Genomic DNA, 23851 nt, shown 5'->3' on the forward strand with positions numbered 1-23851 from the left:
CCCTTGAAAATAGACCCAGTCTTAGAAATGATAGGATTAAAGGGTAGATTATTGCATCTACTTTTAAACTAAAAAGCAACTACTAATATTTTACCTTGGTATAGATTTTTATCTATTGATACAAATTTAAGGTTAATTTTGTTATAACATACTATATATATGCTTTTACTTTTGTATAATATATTGTACCTATACAGTTCATTTTAAAATGTAAAGTTCTAGTTCTTGAAAGTTATCACAAACTATTTAGGATAGTTAAGAAATGCAGGTTAGCGGTTAATTATCTATAGCAATCAAACTTGTAGTCATGTTAGGTATATTTTCAAAGTCAAACAGATATATTTTAGGTAGATAAGTGACCTTCAAACACTTCAGAGATATATAGAACATATAGAGATATATAGAACATATAGAGATATATAGAACATATAGAGATATATAGAACATTTAAGATGTTGTAATAATATAAGGCTTTTTATGACAGTGAGATATGTGTGCTCCTGATAGCACTGATCTACTTCAGAGATGCAGCTAGCCTTCCCAACCATTGACAGTGGTTCTTGGAAATTTAGAGGCTCACCTAATATGATGCAACATGCTGGGAGGCTCGAGGATGCCCCAAAACTCAGAACCCCTCAGCTGCCCTTGCCTTCCGTGAGCAGGCCATGCTGTGCCTATGACTTCATCTCTGCAGTGGAATTGTTCTCTGGCACCTCTGGTCATTCAGGGTTCAGCTGAATGCCAGAACTTCAGGAAGGCCTGTCCTTCATCTCACCTGGCTCATGTTTCCCCGTGCCTCATGGCACCTGTAAACACCTCCTAGCGCATACCTGCAGTTAGGTAAATACCCCCTAGCCCATACCTGCAGTTAGGTAAACATCATCTCTCTTTATTACAGCAGCTCCAAGCTGGAACTTTGCCCATCATACCCCTGCTGTGTCCCCCAGAAGGCATCAGCACAGTAGAACTATCAAACCTTGTCCAGTGAATGAAAGTGGGAGAGCACTAGCTTGGGTGTGAGCAGGGGCTTCTCCGCAGCACGCCCCCCCCCCCACACAGTAGGCGTCTGGGAAGCATCCCAAAGAGCTCAGGATGTTGTTCTTGCTGTGGTGCCACCCTGGGCTCTGACCCTGAGCCATGTGCAGGGACGGCCTTCCACACCTCACACCTTTCTTTAGTTCACCTTCACCTCCGAGTAACACTCCCAGTACTTCTGACAGAACAATGTCACCAGGAACAGGACACAAGTCCCCAAAACAAGAAGGAAAGGAGCAAACAACTTCTTTCAGCACATGACCTCAGGGTTCTGGGTCCCCAGAGGAGAGAGGAAAGTAAGTAAACCTGGGGACATTTGTCACGGTTTGAACAAGATCATTCAGAAAAGATGTGCGGAGTTATTTTGTGGACTGTGACTGATTTGATCCTCACACTTACTGATTTGATCTATCAGCACACTATTCTTCCTACAGAATAGAGAAACTCTGGGTCACAGTAACCTGACTTACCCAGGTCACAGCAAAAGAAACACTGTTGGGACTTGTGTTTGAACAAGCCTGCTCCCTCTTTGTTTCTAGTTCCCTCGTCACAATGACATATGATCAGGGCTGGGGTTCTGGGAGGATGTGAGGCCCTCCGTGCTCTTAAGCAGGGCCTGGTTCCCAGGGCAGCTCTTATCTAGGCCCCTCTGCTTATCCGTTCCACCAAGTCCAAGGCCTTCAGGGAACCTAGTACCCCTACCAGGGAACTCAGCCAGGGGAGGGTAAAAGCTCCCTGCTACTAGGTCAGGGTGCTGGTGGGAGCAGCTTTCTCAGAAGGTTGAAGAGGTGGGGAGGGTAGACTTGAGTGTGAGCCTAAAGTCCGACTTGGGAAACCCCCAAGCAGAGCCTGTGTGAAAAGTGTGTGAAGCCTCCTTGAAGCACCACAGGCTGTCTCACTCACCTTGATCTTCCCACTGGCAATGGCCTGGTTGATGGCCACAGCAATAGCCACACGTCCTTTCTGGTCTGAGTACAAGATCCTCGCCTGGGAGCCCACCACCTGCAGAGGAGAGAATGAGAAAGCCCCCCAGCCTAAAGCAAGCATCTCAGCTAGCGGTATAGGAGAGATGTGAATGATACTACAGAGCCCTGTTACCTGGCCAACTCCAGCCTGCTGGCCCTTCTAGGGAGAGCTCAGAGGACCCTGAAATGCATGGAAATGCTAAAGTATGGGACCCTGGCAAACCTCTCTCATCAAGCCCATTATACACCACGTTGCTGGGCCAATGCATGCCCACACATTGCCTTTTCTTGAGGTTGAGGCCACCTCACTCTTTTCTATGTCATTTTCCTTAGGGTCCATTCCTGAAGGTGCCCAGAGACTGATTCCATGTGTACCATGCGGGATTCTTACTGTGGACCCTGCCCCTTTGAGCCTCTTTCACATCAGAGCCTCCAATGTGAGACTTGATCAAGCCTGACCTACTGAGAGTACTGTCCCCACAGTCCACAGCTGAGTCCCCAGGAAGATACTGCATTCTTGTCACAAACTTGATCACACAGATGAGGAAACAGACTCAGACAGACACTAAAGTCTTACTGAGCTCAGAGTTAGCCCGGGAAGTGGAGTCAGTTGTTTATTTTTTTTTCCCTGCAAGTGTGAATCCTTGCTGTGAGGTGTTCAGATTTCTTGGGGGAAATGAAGAAGAACTGGTATAAAATGGCTTGTGGTGGTTAATCTTCATTGTGAATCCGACTGGATTTATAATGGCCTTGGGAACACATCTGTAGTACACTAGGAAGAGTTTAGGAAGGGCTCGCTGAAGAAGGAAGGCTTCTGAGGTGAGCAGCACCATCTCCTTGACTATGAAAAGCAGGAAGCAAGCCGATCGAGCTTCCTCTGCCTTCTGGCAATGGATACAGTGTGGCCAGCTACCTCGAATTCCTGTCTCTATAGCTTCCCAGCTGTGAAACCATGTACCATACTAAATGTTGTCCCCTCCAGTGGCTTCTGGTCAGGTATTTGGTCAGGGCACTGAGAAGGACAGCAAACACAACTGCCAAGTTTATCAAGAATGTCGTAGATAAAAAGAATCACCAGCTTTCAAGAGAACGATCACTTCCTCTCAAAGGTGGACATCACGATCTGCTTGCTGGTCTGTGACATGTGCAGCTGACTTTGAACCCACCCCTTATAGCAGCCCCTGACAATGGCATCCCTGCTGCCAGCTCTGCCTCTATTCCTCCCACCTCTCTGGATGGTTTGTGTATTCTGTCTGCAGCACTTCCTTTACTCTGTCCCCAGCCCCAGGCTCCCTGGCTTGGACTTGGGTCATAGAGACTGAAGGTGGCATATGGGGGTTTTATGGAGACACACATGCAAAATGTAGCCCTAGGATGGGATGGGCCATGATGGGGACAGTTTCCTTCTGGCCCTGAGACCTCTGGCCAGGGACCTGCTGGTGAGCAAAGTCATGTGTGGACCAAATGTTTCTACTTTAATTCCCTCAGTCCTCCCATCATCTCTAACCAGGGCCTGCTGGCTGTTCTCTATTAATAGACACCTTTCTGACCAACCATCCATCCATTCTCCTACTGGTGTTGTCCTTTACTTACGTGCTCAGTTCTGGGCCTGGCAGAGCTGTGCGGGGTGGGGGGGGGGATCACAGAGGCCCAGTGCAAGCCAGCACCACTGCCTCCATGTCATAGATGGAGGTTGAGCCACTCACCCAGGGCATTTTTTGGGAGTGCCACAGAACCAGCTCACCTCCCACAGGAACTCCAGAGACTGTTTATGGAGTGATTGGATGAAGGATTACCTTGCTAACTGTTTCAGAGTCCCAAGCCACCCTTCTTATCCTCTTCATAAAAAAATTTGGTAAAATATATTGTCCTGGCTAGTTTTATGTCAACTTGACACAAGCTAGAACTATGTGAAAGGGGCGAGTTTCAACTGAGAAAATGCCTTCATAAGATCCAGAAGTAGGGCATTTTCTTAGTGATTGATGCGGAAGGGCCTAGCCCATTGTGGGTGGTGCTATCTCTGGGCTGGTGGTCCTGAGCTCTATGAGAAAGCAGGCTAAGCAGGCTATGATGAGCAAGCCAATAAGCAGCACCCCTCCATGACCTCTATATCAGCTCTTGCCTCCAGGGTCCTGCCCTGTTTGAATTTCTGTCCCAACTTCCTACAATGATGGACTACAACATTGGCGGAAGTGTAAGCCAAATAAACCTTTTCCTCCCCAACTTGATTTTGGTCATAGTGTTTCATCACAACAATAGGAACCCTAGCTATATGCATATAACAAATTTGACTGCCTTAATAATGTTTAGCATGCTGCTTGGTGGCATGAACCACCTCATAGTGCTGTGCAGCTGGCCCCACCATCCAGCTCCAGGACCTTTTCATTCTCCCTAGCCAAAACTCTGTCCTCATGAAACACTGACTCTGCACACTCTCCCCAGTCCTGGGACATACCCTGCCACTTCCCTGCTTATGGCTTGCCTACTCTAGGGTCTGCATGTGAGTGACATCTTGCATGGGTTTGTCCTTCTATGACTAGTTTATTTCTCTTAACATTGTATCCCTCAGTTTTACCCAGGTGTCAGTGACTGGCAGAATGCCTTTACATGTTGCTTTGTGTGGAGAGACATTTTGTTGATCCATTTGTCTACCAAGAGCCCTTTGGATTGCCTTGGCATTTTAGTTACAGTATCTATAGCACCCCGAAATCGGTTCCAATCCTGTTAGGGTCTACAACCAGCATGGAATGACTAGATTACAATGCCTTACACTCCCACCAACATTGTCTAAGGTTTCCAGTTTCTCCATGTTGCTACCTAGACACCCTTTTACAAGCTCTTTCCTGGATAAGGTGGCTGCCACGATGCTGCTGTCAGCAGTAACATTGATGCAGGGCCTGCACCTTCTCAGGGCATTCAAGATGGGTACTGGGACTGTGCTGAGACCTCTATGACTGCATCCTGTTTCTGGGCAGTTTCTTGACAGCTCAGCCTCTTTCATGCCTCTGCAGTACTCATCTTCCCCCAAGCCAAGCTCTTACCAGCTGGTGCTTAGCAGCCTCCCGGATCCAGCGGATGTTATCCATATACTGTAGCTTAACGGATGCTTTCACTGCAGGGAACAAGGGGAGGGATATCTTAGGACCTGGAAACTGCTGCCCAGGGGCCCTAGCTCTCTTTTCTGCTGGATGTTTGCAACAGGCACCTGGAGACTTTGGGTGATTCCCCCTACACTAGCCGTTCTGCATCTGGGAACCAGTGTGCAGTGATAACACGAACTAACATATGGGTCTGTGCAGCCCATCACTGATGCATTCATTCCCTCAAAGAACAGATATTGAGGACCAATTGTGTACCAGCCACTGAGCCAGGCACAGGGACAAGAATGCCAGTTGGCTATGAAGAAGAGTGTGAGGAACTGGTTGCTGGGGTGATGCTTTAGAAGGTTGCTGGTTACTGGGGTGATTGATACATTAGGGGATAAAGGTTCCCTAAGAAAGGGAAGATCAGAGTCCTCAATGCTGAGAAGCTCTGTGGAAACAGAATTACAGAGGGCACATCCAGCACAAAGGCCCGAAAGTAGGAATCCTTGGCCTACTCCAGGAGGAGGCAAAAGGAGGAGGGTGGCCATGGCAACAACAGGTCTGAGCAGCTCATGAGAACAGGCTGGTGATGTGAGAGCCGAGACTCAGCAGACAGCACAGAGAACATCGACATCTTACTTAAACAAACTCCGCTTTGAAAACTATATTCAGGGTAAAGGTGCACTCGAACTCATCCCTTTTGTTATTCTATGGTCCTGTGCTGTGCTCTGTGTCTTGGAGGCCCTCAGCATCTGTCTGCTCTACCTGGCGGGAGCTCCTCAGGCTGGAGTGTTCCTGCTCGGCAAGGGCAGGTCACATTGTAGCTGAACGCTGGCTGTGCTGGGGATTCTTAGCCATCACATTTGGAGGTGTGATAGCACCCAGCTTCTCTGTGGAGCACTGGGTGGTAGACACCTAGCTGACACCCAGTTGTGCGTGCTTAGGCCCAGGCAGCTGTTCTGAGCTAGAGAAAAGCTGAGAAGGTAATGGGCCAGATTTCCCAATATAAAACCCCAGCTACTTCCCTGAGCTTGGTCTGGCCTCCTCTTTGTACTTGACCGACAATGTCAAGTACATTAGAAAGGACGATGTGCTTCAAGAAAGCAGCAGAGACATGTAGACACAGGAAGACCACAGCCACCTAGCCAGGAGGCAGAACAAAACCTCTGCACCTATGATCAAGATGAGCTCAGGGGTCCAATGCTCAGAGAAGTTGAGCATTAGGTGAATGACAACAGGCCCTGGCGTGGGGGTGACATGCTCACAAAAGGCAGCTGAAGTGAATGGGAAGTGTTCCTGAAATGCATCAAACAAGGCCAATGCTCAAGTGCTTCCCTCCCCCATTCATGGAACCCGGGGCCTGCAGGAGAGTAGCTGGGTCAGAAAGGCCAGCCAGTTGTCAATATCTGGCAAACCCCAGGGATTGTGGGCCCAGTTGCCAGCCTGTGGCACCACTGGAGGATGATGGAACCTTTAAGAGGAGGGAGGAAGTGAGATCATTGAGGGTGTAGTCTTAAAGGAGATGTTGGGGTTACTTTTCCCTTTGGCTCCCAGGGGTGTTCCACTCCAAAATAATGGAACCATCTGACCACTGTTGAAGCCTTTGAAACCAAGAACCAAAAGGAAACCTCCCCAATTTAAGAAAGGGGCTGGCTCACTCAGGTGTTTGTCACAGTGACAGATAGCTGACTGACTTAAAGTTCCTTGTGCCTTGCAACCAGCAGAGGCAGAGGCAGAGATGAGCCCAGGACTGGGGTGGGGCGGGGGCATAGCCTGATACTTGGATGGGCTTCATGCTCTGAGCATCTTTGAGAGAGGAGAGTCTGAAAGTGCTTGAGGTCCCCTTGTGCCGTAACCTGTGGTCTCAAGATTTATGCAGAACACGACACTAGCTACCAGTTGTCCTACAGAAGCAGGGAATTTGGGAGGCCAACCACTCTTGAGTACCACCCACCCAGAAGTATCACCTCCGTCAGCAATGGCTTTCTCCAGCACAGATGTGGCCAGATGATCAGTGACAGCCAGGTCCTGGGGGTCCCCTGATGTGCATACCCAGCGGAAGGGCCCAAAGCCCTGGGAGAATATGTCCCTGCAAGGACAAATATCTCCTTAGCCACAACCTCCTGGGCTGCCTGCACCTTCTTGCTGAGCTATGGAGCGGCATGTAGGCATGCCTAGGGGATCTGGGCAGCAACCAGAATGAACTCAAAACAGTTGGCTTCTAAGCAATAAGTCTTAGCAATGAGGACATCCTTGCTCCTCTGCCTCCTCCTTGGACTCTGCTCCCATCTTTTAACTTGTACCACTTCACTTCTCCACTTCCTCACTTCTTCACTTCTGGAGCCGGCAAATGGAACAATGGAACAAAGACAGGCAGACATTTTCTCGAACTGCTCTTAGAAGGACTACACAAAGACCAATCATTTAAAGTAAATAGTTGAGAAAAGTGGGTGGGTGTGTTGACCTGGCCTGGCCTTCCGTGGTGACTCAGCTCCTGTGGCAGTTGAAGTGGGGCAGAGGGATGCTATAACCTCGGGTCATACTAACTCCATACTTGTCAAGCACGGCTGAGTACATCCCTGCTATCTCTTTCCTGCTTCTCTTCTCTGAGGAAAACCCAGCCACTCTGGACCCCAGTGTCCTAGCCCACCCTTGGTTCTGCTTCCACCCACAGCAGTAAAGCTCAGAAGACAACTTCTGCCTCTCTGGACTCCATCCAGAGATGTCTTACATTCTTCTCTGGCTCCCTCTGTACACACAGACAGACTTTAGACTTTTTGGTCTAAAAGTCCACCCTCCTTGATTGATCTACCTTGGTCCTGCTTCCTGCTGGGTCCCCTACTTCCCTATTTCCCTTGGGCTGCTGGCCCTTCTCAGACCTGCCCTGAACAACCAGATAGCACAAGACCTTCAAGCCACTGGGGGTCTTGGTCTTCAGGATTGAATCATCATCCTGGCTTTCTGGCCACATAACTTAGGAAAATGAGTGGATACATGGCAGGGTGGTGTGCACAGGGAGTGACCTTGGCTGTCAGAACCTTTGGTTCTCTGTCTTCTCACTGAGGCTCCGCCGAAGCCCCCTCTGCACTTGTGTGTTATGTGGAAATGCTGTGACCACTGTTTGTTACTTCCCAGCTGGGTGAGGTCTCAGCACACAGCCCTGTGGTGATCAGGGTTACAGGCCCTTCCAGCGGGAAAGGCCAGGTCCTAAGTCCAGAGAGGAGCAGAAAAGGTACTAGACACCCAAACATAGAACCCCCATCACTCACCCCATAATGTGCTGGACATAGGAGGGGTAGCGGAACTCCGTCTTGTTGGCTCCTTTCTTCTGGACATCTGCTCCTGTAGAGTCACCCATCTGTGTGAGCACCCATGACCACACAGACAGTGACTTAAATAAGGGGCCCTGGGAAAGTCTGGGAACAGAGTCTCAGGATTTTTCCTTTGGTGAAATAAGAGGTGACAAGCAGAGTGCAGCCCTGGATGGTATACTGACATCCGTGTGGTCTAGGTGTAGGGTATGGGTGTATTGGCCCACAGACTCAGTGTCAGCCCCAGAGCCACCACCCAGAGGACCCTGGTCCACTAGGTCTACAAGTGGCCCTCCCTGCAAATGACTGTGGAAAAAGGCCTGGAAGGAGAGAATTTCTTGTGGACCCTGGGCCTTTTATATTTTTCAAATGTAAGGAGAAGTTGAGGCTCAGAGAAGCCTGGCTGCCTGGCAGGACCAGCTTCAAGAAGGATGACCATGTGGCTGAGCTATGGGTATGAAACAGGGAGAAAAGAGTTTACCCAGGTATGCTCACACAGGTATGTATGCTCACACAGGTATGTATGCTCACACAGGTATGTACGCTCACACAGGTATGTACGCTCACACAGGTATGTACGCTCACACAGGTATGTTCACACAGGTATGTATGCTCACACAGGTATGTATGCTCACACAGGTATGTTCACAAAGGTATGCTCACACAGGCCCCAGACACCACTTGCCCAGCTTCGCCTTCTGCCTACCTGCTCTCTGAGCCTCCAAGAGAAAGGCGTTACCATAGTCCCAAAAGAAGAACTTCTCCTGGGCCAACCTGTTGATGGCTGAGACATGCCTCCTCAGGCTGTAACAAACAGGTGATTAGTCCCCGACTTGTCCTCCAGCTCCCCAACCCCACCCCATCAACCTCCCCAAGGCCTTCTAAGCCCAGTGCCAGAAGGTCTCCATGCGAACCAGCCTCCTCCAGCTCACTGTGACTGACCCCAGTGCCACTGATTCCCATGTCTAGTCAAAACCCCAAACCCCTCAACACCCCCTGTTTTGTAGTGCCCCCCACAACCAGCATTCTTCATTGGAACCCTGGGTCCAATGTGCCAGACAAAGGTACTGTGGGTAACCCAGTGTGTACCCAGCACGGACATGTAAGCTGCCCTAGGGATCTGACAAATATCAATTCAGTTTGTCCCATCATCCCTCAAAGTAACGTGCTCACCACCCCCTCTGAAAAAAGGAAGCCAAGGCTCAGAAAGGTTAGGATCTGCAGGCTCTACTGTCCCGCCCTGTTACCCACCTTTCCTGTTACCCACCTTTCCTGCACCAGGTGCTTGAAGGCAGCTGGGTTGGAGGACATGAGGCTCTGGGCCTCTGAGAAGCTGAGTTGCACAGGGTAGTAGCCACCATTGAATGGGTTGTGACAGGACGTCTGGTCTGACCCCAGATCCACCAAGAGCTCCCCTGTGGTGTCCAGTTCATGGACCAGGCGCTCCCTGGAGAAGCGGTGGGTTAGTCAGAGCAGGGCCAGCAAGCGTGGGTTGGAGGAGGGCCAGCCCACAGAAACTGCAGCCCACATCTCCACCCACACACCCTGCAGGTAGTGTCTTCTTTCTCCTTTGCAAAGTGCATGGGCGGAAAGGTTATGTGGGTCTGGGTGAGGATGATGGCCTTCCCAGGAAGGATAGAGCTGAGGTTCAGAGCTTGTGGCTTGAAAGCACTTGGTAGCATCCCCGGGGTACCACTTACCAAAGATCCACCACGTTGCCATGGTAGCCAAGGCTGAGAACCTCCTTCTTTTTCCTTGCTTCCCTAGAAGGACGAAAGAGCAGAACAGACAATCCACACCAGTGCTCAGCTGCCCTGGATGGAGCTGCTCTGCCTCCATACAGGAAGTTCAATGCCGGCCAAATGTGGCAGACATAGGAGGCCACCTAGGGCCTGCATGTGAACGTGGCCTTGTGTGAGAGAGTGGGACTGTGTGAGAGTGAGTGTATGTGGGTGTGTGGACCTGTGTGTGATTGGAGACCTGTGCATGAGTGTGAGCCTCTGTGACTATGGGCCCATGTTTACTATGCACATGTGTGTGAGTATGAGCCTGCATGTAAGCATGTGTGTAATTGTGGGCCTATGTATGAGCATGAGTCTGTGTACAAGTGGGCCTGCATGGGCCTGTGTGAGTTTGGGTCTGGTTGAGTGAGAGGGCCCGAGTGTAACTGTGGGTGCCCTGTATGGGCCTATGTGAGCTTGGACCTGAATGAGTGTGGACCTGGAGGCATGTGCTAGGGTGAGGTATGTTCTCCCATATTCCATGAAACAAGAAAAGGAAAAGTGCAGGCTGGAATGTCCCAGTTGGTTGAGCTGAGCTGCAGTGGTTCCTGGGAAACAGGTATCTCAACCCTAATCAGCTCTTCATAGAACTCACTTATGGGCTGGGGCATGGAAGTGGTAGGAGTTACTAATGATGATCACAAAATTATTTGGAGAAATAGAAATAGAAAAGAGGATGAATATAATTAAGTCAGGCATGGTAACACGTATCTGTGATTCCAGTACTAGGAAGGGAAGTGTGAAGTTCAGAGCCCCACGGCTGCCCACAAGAGAGCTGCACTAATCCCCGGGAAAGGGTCTCTCCAGAGACCTCTCCCATGATGCTTCACAGTGGAACCTCTAGATGGCATTTGTGGCCAGACATCAGGCACTGAAGGGCCCTAGCCATGCTTTCTCCCCTGCTTCCAATGCCTGGGTTCAAGTGCTCTGAGTCCCACGCAGCCAACTGTACCTGAGTCTCACAATGCAATGGTCCAAGCTGTCAGTCACCTCCATCAGCCAGCCTTGCCGGTGGCGTTTTACAAGTGCAGCTTTGTCAACCTGAGGTCACAATAGACATATAGGCCTATCCATTACATCTCCCCTGAACAACCTCACAAGCCACCCCACGCACCCCACCCCACTTTCATGATGCAGCCTCAGGGCTGTCACTACAGCCAATGGGAAAAGGGGAAGGGGCTTCTGTGAGACACGATTTTCCTGCTGAGATAGACAGCTAGAGCGGACATAGCTCTTCTCATTTCTTTCTGTTTTGAATGTGGATGGCCTGACTGGCTAATGCGGAGATTTTTATCTCCATGAGAGAAGCCCAGGAAAATATAGAGGAACTAGCACTGACATCACTGAGCTGCTGAACATATACTAATATTGTCAGTAACATGAGAAAAATAACTCTCATTCATGTAAGCTGCTACAGTTGCCCTGTTACCTGCAGCCCAACACAGTCCTAGAAAAGCTCAGACAAGCAAGGCACAGGTAGTGTCAACTAAGCTGAATTTCACAGTGTGTCCCCAGGACTTAGCTCAAAGCTCCTCCCTTCTGCTGCTCCCTGCTTCCCTCCTTGACCTTGGCATCTTCCAAACAGATGTGAGAGCCACAAGCCCCCTATGCACACCTCTGTGAAGGAGCAGCTCGTCTGCCTCCTCCATCCAGTGCCAACTGCTAAAGCTGGGGGAGGGATGCTCTATCTAATTTAATTCACAAATATTTATTCTGTCATCCTGGTTCTTCATCTAGAAGGGACACCGGAAGCAATGGCTGTACACACACTGTTAAAGCTTCATGGTTGGAAGTTAGTGGGCATAGAAAATAGAGGGTGGTGGGCACCATGCAAGCAGAACCCATCTGTTGCCATAGGGACCTGACCTGTGAGGTAGCATAAGGCTTTGTGGAGGAGGTGATGGGGTTTGGTGAAAAAAATAAAGAAGGGAGTGGAGTGTGGGAGTAGAGGAAAGGTGTGGATGGCAAAGAAGGAAGAGACAGAAGGAAAGGGAGAGGGAGGCTGAATGAATGAGTCAGGAGTTCTGAGGGACAGGCAGAAGCTCCCCAGCTTACCTCTGCTATCACCCCAATGCATCCGACGATGGCTGCAGCCTTGGCTTGAGCTCCACTCATCCCACCGAGCCCGGAGGTGACGAAGACCTTCCCAGCCAAGTCCTCGAGGCCCAGGTACCTCCGACCAGCATTCAGCACAGTGAGCTGTAGGCAGGGGAGACAGGGTGCTTATTGTCCACTCCTGATAGATCCACCTGCAGGGATCCGCCACTCATGTGTGCCCATCTCTCACCACAGTGCCATGGACGATTCCCTGGGGGCCAATGTAGCAGTAGCTGCCTGCTGTCATCTGGCCGTACCTGAGCAGGGAAGAAAAGGGCAGTGCTTAGAACTTTAGACTAAACCTTGGACGACTCTCAAGGGTTCTCCTGTGTTCTCCTCTGTTACAACAAGTGGAAGAACTAGAGATCATTATGTTAACTATAGTAAACCAGAGTCAGTCAGAAAGTCAAACATCCCATATTCTCTCTTATATATGTAGTGTGAAAGAGAGAGAGAGAGAGAGAGAGAGAGAGAGAGAAGAAGAAGAAGAAGAAGAAGAAGAAGAAGAAGTAGAAGTAGTAGAAGAAGAAGAAGTTGAAGAAGAAGAAGGAGAGAGAGAGAGAGAGAGAGAGAGAGAAAGATGAAAAGTAGAAAGATGAGGGGGAGGAGATCTGAAAGGGAAGAAACAAGAATGCATGTGTCACGAAAGCAGAGGGGGGACTGCGTAGGGAATAAAGGGGACTAACAAGAGGGAGAGACGGGCATCAGGGAATAGTCAGGAAAACAAATAAGAAATAACTAAAATGGGACTGGAGAGAAAGCTCAGTGGTTAGGAGCACTGGTTGTTCTTGCGGAGGACCCAGGTTTGGTTCCCAGCACCCACATAGCAGCTCACAGTTTTACAAAGCTCCAGTTCTAGGGGACTAAACATCTCCTTCTTGCCTTCATGGGCATTGCATTCATGTGGTGCACAGACATATACACAGGCAAACTTTCATACATGTAAAATTAAAACAAAATTTAAGAAAATCACTAAAATGACATACGTGTATAAAAATGTCACAGTGAAACCCAATTCTCTGTGTTCTAACCAAAATATTTATAAAGTTAAAGTAAAAATAAAAGGGCAAGGATATAATAAACTGTAGTCTCCTGTGCCCTTCTGCCTACTGGTATTTTCCAGCCATATTTTATTCCTCTAAAATCTGTCATACAATTAATTAAAAAAATCAGCATGGGGATGATTGGGCTAGTCAGGGCAAGACTGAGCATGGCCCAGCAGGCCTGTACTACATGCTAGTGTCTACTTGGTCACTCACAGAGGCATTCGCAGCAAATTTATCAGCAGTGGCCAATACCTGAAGCCATGGAAATGCCCACACATGGAGGGGAGAGACAATGAACTGTGATGTAAGAACTGGATGAGAAAAGAGATTATGATGTGTCCCTGGCACACATGACCCAGTGAAGGTGTCGGACATGGGAAAGCATGTTCTGCAAGATTCCATTTGGGTGACATCCAGTAGGCTTAACTGTGAGGCGTCTTCAAATGAGAGCTGAATCTTGGCACTGGACACATAGCAAGGTCATAGCAGCTAACACATGTCTGTGAGAATCTTTACGACACATCAGATCTACAGCTGGCATCCTGAGAGAGGTCTGCTGTTGGGTTCTTGTTTGAGTGAGTCTGGGCGCCATTCCAAAGGTGTTGCTTTAGTACCTTGTCCCCCACAGCCTGCCCTTGGGTTCCTTTCACGTCAGCACAGGCATTACTGGTCACAGCTTCACAGCAGATGCCATTCAGAGCCATGGTTCTCTCCACCCTCCTGGGAAGCCTGTCAGCTCTGATTTTCTATGTCAATGAATGAATAGTTGTAGTGGTGTGACCTCCTGTGACCTCCCTCCACCTGTGGGCTGTGTCCACAGGGCAGCAAGCAGGCCGAAAGGTTGTGAGGTCATCAGACACAGATATTTCTAGTATTAATATATGCCATCGAATTTCCAGTGATATCACCAGTACTGCCCGAGTGTGGTCATTGCCATTGCTGGATAATTAGCAAACATTGTTTTGGGCAGTGTAATGGGGACAGTAGCATTTGCTGCTAGCTTAATTGCACTCTTTGTTGAAGACTAGGAGTTTCTCAAGGTCTCTCTGCTGCTTGTTTTTCAATGTCAAGTTTATTAGGACCTGGACCTATTAGATTCCTGCCTCTCAGTGACTTTTCCCAGTCCCTTCTCTCCTTTGATTGGATGCTATGTTGTCACAAGCCTATGAATGAATATCAAGCCTACCACACAACCACATAATACATCTGACCATCCAGAACCTTTGTTTTATCTTCTAAAAATGGAGATATGGAAGCATGGTACATAACTGTAGTCTCAGCACTTAGAAGTCTGAGGCAGAAAGATCATGAATTCTTGCTTCTAGCAAGACACTGTCTCATAAAGATAAGTAAACGAAAAGGATGCCTTGTCCCTTCTCTCAAAAGACCGCATAAGTATCGCAAACACAAGAAGACCATGTTGGCAAAAGAAAGTCATCTAAAGATGGTGAAACTCATTATGAGTCCCCTGGGGTCAGCTCTCTAAGGAACTCTGGCTTATGTGAATATCCCAGTCCTGCAGATCGTTCCTCTGTCATTTGATAGTCTCACACAGTCCACTGTGACAGAACCTGTGAATGTCCCCTCTGCTGACATTCAACCAACAGCCTGAGCCTGTTCCCCCATCCTTCCACATGGGAAGCCACATAGATCCGCCAGCATGCCTACCTGTGCCACTCTGATGGCAGGAAGGTTTTGGCCTCCAGGTCTTAGTCTCCTTACACAGTAACCCTGTCCCATCTCTGCTGCAGTTCCCACCTTTGCTCTGTACTGAGGATTGAACCCAGGGCCTCATGCATATTAGGCAAGAGCTCTACCACTGAGCTATAGCACCAGCTTTTCTTTGAAAAACATACTTTTTTCCCTAAGTGAGGAAAAAAAAAACTAGCCCAGGCTATCTTTGAACTCACACTGTATCCCAGCTAGGCCTTAGAATCCCCCTGCCTCAGTCTCCCAAGGGGATCACGTGATAGGCATGCACCACCAGGACTGATTTCTATTCTTTTGCAGTCTGTGTCCCCGCATCTCCCTGTAGCAATCCCTCAGCACCATAGGCAGACAAGCTCTGACATTTGTAGCTCTGTCATTTTTGGACTTTAATCCCCACCTGTGAAATAGAACTGTGGGACAATCCCAAGGCCATGGTGGGCCAGGACGTGCTCCCTCAGCCCTCTGATCCAAGGCTGCTTCCACTGGAGCAGAAAGTTTCCAGGCCCAATAGCATCAGCAAGACTCAGAGGTGGGTTCTAGCCAGCAGTAGAGTGTTTAGTTTTTCTGAGGCCCTGTTTCTCCTGTTTCTGAAGACTGGTAAATCCAGGGTACATTGTGGTGGTGGTGGTGGTGGTGGTGGTGGTGGGCTGTGCTGTGGTTACACTATGGATTGTCACCTGGAGACTAGGTCATTGACTCCCCATTCTGAATTCTGCAGATTTCATTTTATATGGTGTTTCCCTGAGTGATGATCCCAGAGGTCATCAGAGGCACCCTCTGTGCCGTGCTAAAGACTGAAAGTCTTGCATTAAGGGTCACAGTGCCACTATCACAGAAGAGAGTGAATTGCCAAGTCTGTGCTCCACAAACAGACTCCATGCAGTATTGTCAATGGGGAAAGGCAAAGTACAGAGACTATTGCCATGGTATGGACCCCTAGCCCACAGACCAAGGGCATGAAGGATGTTTGGAGATACAGGAAACATGGTCCCTTGGGGTCCCATGTGGGACAGGCTTTCCTTACTCAGAGCAATTCCTCCTGTGACAGTTGATGAAATCTTTAGATGCAGAGCCTGGGTTAGCTTTACAGCACACCGAAAGCTTTCATCCCCTGTCAGGGTCCAGGAAGCTCTTCAGGTTGGTGACAGGGTCCCGTACCTGGTGAGTCACCTTGCTGCATAGTTTGTCAGAGCACATTCCACGGGACACAGGGATGAGTGTGTCTTGTGGGAGAACCGTCCATCAGAATCCTTTCGAGGGGCAGGTTCCAAGACACCCCCCAACAGACTCCTAAGTCCTCTGACACTTAAATCCTGCGTGTCAAACAGCCCGCATCTGCACAGAACCTGTGTAGTTCATGTCATGCAAGTGCTGTGTGGGTGGCTATGGTAACTACACTTGTTGTTCAGGGGACAAGAGCAAGAAAATGCCTGCATCCGGTTAGTGTGGAATTTGATTACAACCATTTCCAATTAGCAGTTGGTTGACTGTACATGCAGATATCACTTTAAAAAGGGGAAAGAGAGACCCAAAACAAAGATCAAATCCCAGTCAGCCATATCTGAAATTTGGATGATTTTTGAGTTCATCCAAAGCCAAGCTGAATGGATGAATGGATCAAGGGGTAGATAGACAGACATGCTATTTATAGCAAGAAGTTGTACTCTTTTGGATTGCTTGTTTAGACATAGGGTCTCTCTTATTATGTAGCTCTGGCTGTCCTGGAACTTGTTATTGTAGATGAGGCTGGCCTTGAACTCATAGAGATCCGTCTGCCTTTTGCCTTTGTGAAGTCTGGGATTGAAGACATGTGCCACCATGCCTGGCCTCAGCAGCTCTACTTTTACCACAGAATTTTGGCAATATGCCCTGAAAATTGTTTCAATTTTTCTTTCTCATTAATAAAATCACCCTATTCTAACCATACAGAAGTTCTCTGAACTGCTTAGAGTATAGAACTGGGCAAGTGTTTGTGTGCCTTCCTTGAACCAGCTGTATGATGTTTTTATTTGTGGGCCAATTTTCTGTATGTCTGGGATTACTCATAATAAAATCTTTGAAACAATGGAATCCAAAATTGCATTTTTCTTTGGTTATGTGTCTATAAAAAACAGTAAGCATTTACACAAAGCTACCAGCGTGCAGAGGTGTGAGAATGAAATGATTTCTCCCTGTGTAGTAAGCATTCCCTGAAATCAGGCTTAACACAGTCATGCCATATTCTCAGAAATGAAACTAAAGCAGACAGCATCGCTGTGAGCTGACACTGAGACTTACATGGTCACCCCCAGGGCAAACAGCTTCTCATACTCTGTCTTGGAGGAGTAGTTAGGAATGACCTAGAAGAAAGGAAGGGACCACGTGTGAGTGGTGCAGGGCCGCCTGGATCTCCTCCTCAGCCACAGCATCCCCTTTCCCAAGCCTGACTCTGGGTAGGCACCGTGCCTGCTGCCTCAGACTCACCATCCCGTTGGTGATGACCAATCGTGGGGCACCAGGGCTGCTGGGAAAGAGGCCCAGTGGGTGTCCACTGTACATGACCAGAGTCTGTTCCTCAGTCATCTTCGACAAGTAGGACATGGTCAGCCAGAACTGGATGGATAATACACATGTTGGACTCTGTAAGTGAACTGGCACCCACAAGGACCCCATACCCCACACTCAGACCCAGGGATTCCTACAGGTCTCTGCTGATCCACCCTAGTGGCCTTGTTGGCCTAGATCCTCTTTAATCTCCAGGGTCTCCTGGTACATCCCATAATACCACTCTACTCCATCTTAAAGTGAAGCATCTCCAAGTGATTGCCAGTGCTGAAGCATCAGGCATCAAGTAGAATCATGGACCACTTAGTGCCTTCCAGGCCACCGTACCTGAGCCCAGTTGCTGAACACCTGCCCGTTTCCTCCATAGGTCACCAGCTCCTGCGGAAACTGGAGAAGATGTGGCATCATCTGAGACAGGGCTGAGGACAGAGAGGAGCAGGACCCCTACCTGCAGCTGTACTGAAAGGAGCAATGACGTAGCAGCAAGGCAAGAAGCCTGAAGAGGCACATAGCATCCACCAGCCATGCGGGCTACTGAGCATGGCTGACCAAGTGACATACATCCTCCTCGTCAAAATTCCGTGTAAAAGGGGGAACATGAGGGATCCCATTAATAATGTTAAGATACACTATGGTAAACTATTTTTAAATCTTTTTATTTTCAGGTGGCCATTAGAAAGGTAAAATCATAGGTGCATTTATGTAAATGCATTGTTATTTTTTATTTGTTTCCTGCTTTTGATTTTGCCCTACAGTTACAGGGAAAAATCCAGGGACCTGCCTTGTGCCTGCTTTGTAAGTGCATTAAAGGCTTATTAGCATTACTCAGGATCTCAGGGCATGTTTCTCTGGACTATGCTGGCCTCGGTTCCCCTATCATTACCTGGGCCACGGCCGGGTCCAGGTTGTTCATGATCATGTGCATGATGGCTGCAGCTGCTCGTGTCCGGCATGGGTACTGATCGATTGGGTAGGCCCTGCAAAGGGAAGTCCCACATCAGGAAACAAGGGACCCACCCCCATCCACTAAGGCCTTCCATCCCACTAAGATGCTGCCTGGCCGAGCTGACAAGGTGAGAGAGAAGTCAGGTGAAGCACAGGGCAAGGGGAGCAGCAGGGTCACCAGGCGCTAGGGGACTTGAGTTCCCGCATGCCCACAGCAGGAAGTCCAGTCCCCTCCCATCACTGTCCCTCTCTACTTCAAGCCTGGGAGGAATCTGACTACAACCAAAGCTGACGGCTGCTTTCCAGAGCCCTCAATCTGTGGGCATTCAGTCATTTGTTCTTTCATTCACTCATTAGACACAAGTCCATGGCATGTGGCAGAGGGTACAGAGGTGGAGAAAGGCACTGGCTCCTGTCTCATGGGGGACATGAGACTCCCTGAGCCATTTAGAGCAAGCCTGGGTTCTGGCACATTCAGAACAATGGTTCTCTATGACACCAACTGCAGCATCCAAGATGCAGATTCTCAGCTTTGCTTCAGGGCTGCTGAGTTTCAAGGCCAGTGTTCTGTGCTTTCACAAGACTTCCCACGATGCTGTGCATGCCACAGTGTAAGAACATCAGCAGAGAGCATGACAGACTTGAAGTCATTGACAGCCACTTCCCATCCCACCAGCTCTTCCCTGGAGAGCAAAAGACACAGTATTCCAGAGAGACTTCATGTTCCAGAGTCAACAGGACTGAATGCAGGACGGGGTGCAGGCCAGAGCCCTATCTGACAAGGACCACATCCTCTGGCCAGGCAGGTCAGCTCCTGATGCTCCAAAGACACCTCACTACCTACTTTCTCTGCACTTCCATAGGTGTCCCAGCTCAGACAGACTGACCTCCTCTTTAGCCATGGATTCCCTGAGGCTCCTGACTTCTGCACAGCCTTATTTGAAGCCAAGCCCACAAGCGCTCACCTCATCTCAATGTTGGGGCAGAACCGGTACATGTAGATGTGTCCAAACTGTCGTAGCTCCTGGGCAAACTCCTGGGCCAATAGTTTCTGAACATCAGGTGGGAAGTAGCGCAGGGCATTCCTCAGAGCCAGCTGGGGAGGAAGGGGGTGAGAGGTGGTGGGTTAAGGGCCCTGAGGCACCTGGATTGCCTCTGCTCCACTCAGGAACTGGTTGAGTCACTCTGAGAACATCTGCTTTCCTTCCTTGTTGGCCGCTGGCCCTTTTATGAAGGCAGACCTTAAGCTTTCCTTTCTTGGTCCCATCTTCCTCTGGGGCTGCAGACTCAGAAGAGGAAAGCAGAAAGCCACTGTAAGTCTAGAGAGGCATCTAGCTTGGAAAATGGTCCAGAGGCTGCATTCTGGGGCAGGCAGACTTGGGCAGTGTGCATAGCTGATATGGTAGCCACTGTAATGACCCCACCATGTGCACATTCTCATTCACCAACTTGCATGTTGCTTTACAAGGTGAAAGGCAGCTTTTACAAAAACTTGGTTAAGGATCCTGAGACTGTTCTGGAGTCCAAGTGAAAAGTCCCATAATCGTAAAGGTTCTTGTAAGAGGACAAGGGCCATCTGGTATCAGAAGAGATGTGAGGGCCAAGCTAAGTGTCAGTGCGGTGTGATGCAGATTTGAGGATGCAGTGTTGTTAGAGATATAGCTATATGCATGGAGGATTTTCTCAGCAGCACCTATGTGCCCTGCTTCCTCCTTTACTGTCTTTGTCCGTAAATTGGAGTGATGTTAGAGCCCACCTCCTAAGTACTAATTAGCTGGTATACTTAGTATGGTGTTGGGCTCACCTATAGACTCTGTGAGCGCCAGATCACAGACCTGTCAATTGTCACACTTAGAGACCACCACCCTGCCCCTTGCTGCCTTTGGGGTCTCTTAAAAACTGCTTATACTATCTTGGCATGGGAGAAGTCTTGTTAAGCACCAAGTCATGGCCCTACTCAAAAACCTTCACAGGTCTCACTGCCTCTCTGGTGGCACCAAGTGGCCTTGGCATTCTGGGTCTTCTCCAGTCATGCTGCACCCAGCTCTCCAAGCTCTGCTCTCAGCTCCGCTTGCATGAGGTCTCCTCCAGCTTCCACATTTGGGAAGGTCCATCTCTGCCTTTCCATGCACAGTTTCCCTTGTCTCCAAATAGACCTCCTCTCCATTCTAGAAACCTTGTCTAAGCTACTATAATCACCTCTGCCAAAAAGTCCCCCTGGGTCCCTTGTAAGATATGGGGTTGGCTTCTTAATAAATATTCTTGTCCATGGATTCAATGAGCACATGCTGGTGTTGCTGGAACCTAAAGATCATCCCAAGGGAGTCCTGCACTCAAGCTCAGATGGTGTGTTGGCAAAGACAGGTATGTAGATCCACCATGGGAAAGGGCCTTCAGGAGACTGTGTTACTAGATAGGCACTTGGGCCCGCCATAGTGAAGGGTTCAGCTGTGGCATTTAATGGCCAGCACAGTGCAGTGGATGAAGCAGGATTTGTGACAAAATATTGATATGGGATGCCCTTCTGTATGTTGTGAATATGTCTTGCTTTTTATTGGTTGATGAATAAAGCTGCTTTGGCCTGTGGCAGGACAGACTACAGCTAGGTGGGAAATCTAAACAGAGATAAAAGGGAAAAAGAAGGCAGAGTCAGGGAGACACCAGCAGCTGCCAGGGAAGCAAAATGTGGAGCAACAAGCCTCGAGATTCATGGTAAATTATAGAATAACAGAAATGGGTTAATTTAAGTCATAAGAGCTAGTTAATAATAAGCCTGAGCTAATAGTTCAAACAGTTTGTAATTAATATTAAGCCTCAGAGTGGTTATTCGGGAACTGGAGGTTGGGAGAAAAACCTCCAGTTACAAAAGGTCACTGAGAGAAACTGCACACAGGGGAGGTGGTATACAAGAAGGTCCTTCTGACAGAACTGCTCATGTTGTGAGACACACTGTGAAGGCTGAACAAGCCTGTGCTGAGTGTACACTGGCTAAAGTATATAGGCAGCACTCCTTACTTAAATAGAGAGCTGCCAACGAAAAGCAGGGAGCGACGCCCCCAGTCTACCCAAACAATGACAGAATGGAATAGCATGTAACAGTGGAAACAAGAGAGAACTTGAAGTATGCACACCAGAGCATACTTATGTACATACAAGAACACACATATCCACAAATGCAAGCACACTCACAGACACACACATACACCATTGAAAGCAAGTAGATAAAAGAAAAGCTGTTACTGGTTTGGGGACTCCATCTGAGAAGGATGACTTAGCCTTTCCATACTCTAACTCCCTGGATCTGCAGGTCACCTTTCCTTTAAGGATGCTGCATCCTCCGAACACATGGGTATAGCACACTGTACTATGGTCCTGTAGCGCCTGTACTATGTGTACTACGGTACTACATCTGTAGCATACCACCTGCACTACAGGACAGTTTGGATAGGGGCTGGAGATTGAAACTCACAGAGACAGAGACATGGGCCATCCTTGAATTCCCCAAGAATGCCAACTCTACTGTGTTCCAGAGCAGCTTATATAGTGCCTTCCCTGACCATTGGTCACTCCCTAGCTCTCGGGATCCTTCAGCTGAAAGCCACCATAAACCACTCCCCTGTCTCATGCTCAGAGCAGCTGCAAACACAGGAAAACAAGTTGTTTTGCTCGGAGCAGCTGCAAGCATGGAAAACAAGTTGTTTACAGGGAATTCAGGGTCTGGGGGTCCACAGTCCCCAATACATGGGGACATACAGGAATGAAACTGAAGGGGCCCAATCTCCCAGTTCCTGTCTGCCGTTCTGCCACCACAAATCACCATGAACGCTGATCACTGCCATCCAGCCACAAGCGTGTCAGCAGAGCCCCGCAGGAGGCAGAGCCTTTCCAGTTTTTGTGACTAAGCATCAGTGCAGGGAGGTGCACAAGGGAGAGGAACATTAACCACAACAGAGAGGTGAGCTCAGTAGAATTAGACAGGGCAAGTAAAAAGGCAGCCCCCCCCCACTCGATCTTGTCTTTCCTTCCTCCAGCACTAGCCCCAGCTTGCTGGCATCACCCCATTTTCTAGGACCCTCAGTTACTTTGCTGCTCTCACTCCCAGCTCCTAACGGAGCAGCTCTTACACGCACTCCTTGCCTGTGGACAGCTTGGAGAAAGCTTAGGGGTGGTCTCCCCTAGGACAGCAGTCTCTGGGTGAGGGCGAGGGTGGGCTCCTCGCTCAGCCTTCACACTTCCGTGTCTTTCCGAAAAGCAGCCCACCAGCCTCACCTTGGTTCAGGGACTTGTTTTAGTCTGACAGCTTGGACAGTTCTTGGGCCTCAATCCTTTGGGCAAAGAGAGTCACTAGGTGAGGCCCTCCATGAGCTGCCATCCCTCCCAGAACAGTTGTGTCCTCGATGGAGAACTGCAGGCCCTGGGAGGCTTGGGCAAGGGACAAAGAAAAACTGGTGCAAAGGACACAAGTCACCCAGTCACTCAGTTTCACATGAACCGGGCAAGGTCCATGTGAAGTTGCTGAGCTAGGGCCACTTCACACCCTGCCTCTTCCTCTTCCTCACTAGAGGTGGCCACAGCACCACCACAGACTGTTTTGGTGACCTTGAACCCCAGTGTTCTCATTGGGAAGTGGGGAGCCCAATTCCAAGCCTAAGGTAACTCCAGGGTGGCTTCACCTGAGGAATATCAGGCGACAGTCCATGACATATCCCCTCACTCTTCTCTGGGAAATGGTGGGGACAGGGTGGGCAACTAAGGTGTAGACAGAAGGGGTACCCAGACACCCTGACCATCTAAAGGACAGCAAGGGGCCCCAAGCCCTGGAGGACTGGGTAGCAATTCTCACCTGCTCTTCTGCAGGGCTGAGGCTGGGCGTCCTGACTGGAGCATGTGGCACACCAGCCCAGCGACCCCGGTTCTCAGGGAGGGGTCGTAGGGGCAAGCCAGAACACAGTTCCTGGAGGCTGGACATGGCTGCAGAGACTGAGGTGGAGGTCGGCTCGAAGTGACTGGGCAGTCAGGAGCAAGCAAGGTGGGGACAGACAACCCCAGGGCCACCTCCTCCAGTCCCTCATTGGGTGCAGAGAAAGCACAAAGGGCAGGTCATTTGGATCACTGGCTGGAAGGCAGGCTGCCTGAATGTTACTGGGAGGAGAAGCTCCTTGGATGGTAGGAGAAGCTCCTGTCAAATTAGACAGAGTTTTGGGTGCTTGGTGGGCTCTGAGGTTGAGGTTTTCTCCGTCTTAGAGGATGCCACACAGGTGGCAATGTTGGAATATGTGTCTTGATAATGGGGGAGTCATGTGACATCGAATCTAGCTTAAACTCTACAGAAGC

General features: G+C 49.3%; 1 protein-coding gene across 2 annotated transcripts in view; it reads right to left on the minus strand.

The window, feature by feature from the left end:
• The window catches only part of Uroc1 (urocanate hydratase 1), a 30419-nt gene extending 6876 nt beyond the window's left edge, over positions 1-23543 (minus strand). The window contains exons 1-16 of one of the 2 annotated variants that reach the window (XM_087907051.1): positions 23361-23543; positions 19483-19613; positions 18456-18549; positions 17900-17959; positions 17492-17620; positions 17306-17367; positions 12463-12529; positions 12231-12374; positions 11128-11216; positions 10095-10157; positions 9662-9841; positions 9101-9198; positions 8353-8425; positions 7051-7172; positions 5042-5112; positions 1939-2037 (exon numbers count right to left, since the gene is read on the minus strand). In XM_087907051.1, coding sequence (XP_087763177.1) covers positions 1939-2037; positions 5042-5112; positions 7051-7172; positions 8353-8425; positions 9101-9198; positions 9662-9841; positions 10095-10157; positions 11128-11216; positions 12231-12374; positions 12463-12529; positions 17306-17367; positions 17492-17620; positions 17900-17959; positions 18456-18549; positions 19483-19613; positions 23361-23486 — 1608 coding nt within the window. In that variant the 5' untranslated portion in view covers positions 23487-23543. Of the gene's footprint in view, positions 1-1938; positions 2038-5041; positions 5113-7050; positions 7173-8352; positions 8426-9100; positions 9199-9661; positions 9842-10094; positions 10158-11127; positions 11217-12230; positions 12375-12462; positions 12530-17305; positions 17368-17491; positions 17621-17899; positions 17960-18455; positions 18550-19482; positions 19614-22786; positions 22927-23360 lie in introns of those variants that run through there. The other variant, XM_087907052.1, reaches the window with a different exon arrangement.
• Between the last annotated feature and the right edge of the window lie 308 nt (positions 23544-23851).

The sequence above is a fragment of the Myodes glareolus genome, chromosome 6, assembly GCF_982192425.1.
Source record: "Myodes glareolus chromosome 6, mMyoGla1.1, whole genome shotgun sequence".
NCBI lineage: Eukaryota > Metazoa > Chordata > Mammalia > Rodentia > Cricetidae > Myodes > Myodes glareolus.